Source organism: Cimex lectularius, unplaced genomic scaffold (assembly GCF_000648675.2).
Source record: "Cimex lectularius strain Harlan isolate CLEC.00 unplaced genomic scaffold, Clec_2.1 scaffold133, whole genome shotgun sequence".
NCBI classification, from domain to species: Eukaryota; Metazoa; Arthropoda; class Insecta; order Hemiptera; family Cimicidae; genus Cimex; species Cimex lectularius.
Window position 1 is genome coordinate 1109988 of NW_019394230.1, and position 2725 is coordinate 1112712.

Sequence of the window (2725 nt, forward strand, 5' to 3'; positions counted from 1 at the left end):
TCCCAGCATAATTTCATGTCGTAAATTTACACATTTCCCACTTACTAGGCTGCGGTGAAATTCATTTTGTACATGGAATTATTGAAGGTCTTCGCCTTTTGTCTTCCAATGCTATCTGATTAGATTATATTTTTAATCCATTTTCAACATTGATCTGAAATTCACTATTTTTCGTGGTCCGCTTGACCAATTAATTGAATGAGATTAATTGGTCAAGCGGACCACGTAAAATAGAGCATTTCATGAATTAAAATGAAGAATACTTCACTAGAGCTGTCCGTGGCCATTTCATTGGTCGCCGAGAATCAAATAGATTACACGACATTTGAAAAATGGCAAAAAGGAGGGAAAATTCAAAAGGTGGGGTTGACATGAGAAGTTAATGCCCGAGGGGATCGAAGTCACGATAGCTCAGGTGGTAGAGTAGCGGCGTTTCAAGCCGAAGGTCGTGGGTTCGAATCCCGCTCGTGACACTGACTTTTTTACCTCAACTAAAAACCTTAACTAATGGAATGATATCAATTGGTGAAGCGGACCACGAAAAATAGTGAATTGAACGAATTAAAGTGAAGTATACTACACGAAAGCTCTCCGTGGCCATTTCGTTTGACGCCGAGAATCAAATAGATTACACGACATTTGAAAAATAGCAAAAAAAGAGGGAAAATTCAAAAGTGAGGTTTAGATGAGAAGTTAGTGCCCGGGTGGATCGAAGTCAAGATAGCTCAAGTGGTAGAGTAACGACGTATCAAGCTGAAATGATTTTTCAAGATTTCTAAGAATTGGCTCGGGAGCGTCGGTGGCCGCAACGGTTTAGGCGTTTACACGGCTCTCATCACTGTAAGGTAAAGGTCCCGGGTTCAAATCCAGCGGCCCTGCATTCGAACCCGACATACTTACAAATGTGCTTTTTTCAAAAACACCGGCAGAGGGTTTATATGACCTCTACTGTGGGGAACCCTCGTAAAAAAAAAATTGACAATAAACTGATGTGACAATAGGTGGTGTGGTTTGTCGGGTTTAGGGATTGGGTGAACCATGGAATTATGCTTAGGAAATCTATGATTTTCTCTGAAGTTTTTGAACGATGGAAGGGAAAATTTATAGGTGTATGAGGTAGTGTTGACGAGCAGTGTATATTTATATGTGTAGGTCTTTGTTACACCCCTGTGTATATAACATATAGCCTAGCTCATTGTTGACCAGACGTGACTGTTTAGCAGTTATCAATTTGTTTTACTTACTAATACACAATTGTATTTTGTAACAGCTTATATATTCATGTCATGTTCACTGCTGTACTAGAGAACCCTTTGATTACCATTTTGTATTTTATGAATTGTCGAATAAATATGTTGGCATTTAATATTTGTGTAATATAAATTTATTTGGTGATATGTCTAAATTATATGGTTGTAGAAGGATGAATTGCTCATTCCAAATGTGCAGATGGCCAAGTCCTGTCCAATAGCCTACATTAATGCTGAGACACAAGATACATAATAGATTTTACTTTGGAATTTATATGAAGAGTAACCGTGTTGCAAAATAGAAAAATAGAAAAAGCATCATAGACAGATGTGTGTGGTGTTTAATGACCGTTAGTTGATGATTATGTGAAGATCGTGAGATGTGATCTGGATACATCTTTACAGAAAACAAACACTTTTAGCCCTGTAGATGATCTCAATAAAGATCGAAAGGTTGGCACGATAAAGAAAATGTTTTTCTAAATCCACATCATATCAGATCGCATCTCACGATCTGCAAATAACCATTATAGACAGAGGGAAATGATTGGAAGCCAAACAACAGTAATATATTCGTTGAATGCTGTTTGTTATTTTAGGTGAATTTTTCCACTTTACAGGTTCGGGATGGACTGGTTAATTTGACACATTTCTCTATCGCGTACAGGCAATTTAATTACGTCAATATTTTATTAGACAGTTACATCACCGCTTCATGTGTAACGCATGGCGAAAACGGGCTAATGAAGAATTGAACTCATGGGAGCGTGAACTATGGCAGGACGCAACGCTAAAATGATTTCGGCCACATATAAAAGGATCTGTAACGGTCTCGACGATCATTCTATAATAACACAACGGAATGAAATTAGCCATCGTACTCACCTTTGCCGCTGTCGCTGTTGCACAGCACGGCGGCGAACACGGCCACGAACATGACTACTATGTACGTATATCTTAATTTTAAATTTTTTTACATACCAATACTTGTTCTTTCCAGTCACCACCGCATTACAGCTATGAATACAAAGTAGAAGATAAGCACACAGGCGACTTCAAAAGTGCACATGAGACGAGGGAAGGCGACAAGGTCAAAGGTTACTACATGCTCAAAGAACCTGACGGCACAGTCAGAGAAGTACACTACACGGCTGACAAACACAACGGGTTCAACGCTGAAGTAAAAAGGGTCGGGCACGCCGTTCACCACTATCCACTCCATCACTATTAAATTAACTTAACAAAATCCAATAAAAGTTGATAAACCATAAAAAATCTTTTAATGCCGTTGCACCAAAGTTTTAACTGACTTTTAGTTTAAAACATGAACTCTGAAAACTAAGAGCGAAAGATTTAAGACATAGGCAACTAACTTATATGACGGAACATAAATCAGTTTGGACAGCCACCCCATTCTATCAGAATCCCTTACACTTCGCAATATCGCGGTATTATGTCAACGTAACATAACTGCC

General features: G+C 38.6%; 1 protein-coding gene and 1 non-coding gene across 2 annotated transcripts; both read left to right on the plus strand.

Moving 5' to 3' along the window:
* The first annotated feature begins 400 nt into the window (after positions 1-400).
* Positions 401-473, plus strand: Trnae-uuc. The gene has a single exon. It is a non-coding gene; the product is annotated as a tRNA-Glu (tRNA).
* A 1639-nt stretch (positions 474-2112) lies between these two features.
* LOC106663419 (adult-specific cuticular protein ACP-20-like) lies at positions 2113-2518 on the plus strand. The gene is made up of 2 exons (XM_014388239.1): positions 2113-2196; positions 2251-2518. The coding sequence occupies exons 1-2, from the start codon at positions 2113-2115 to the stop codon at positions 2479-2481; spliced, it is 315 nt and encodes a 104-aa protein (XP_014243725.1). The 3' UTR covers positions 2482-2518.
* Positions 2519-2725: the final 207 nt, after the last annotated feature.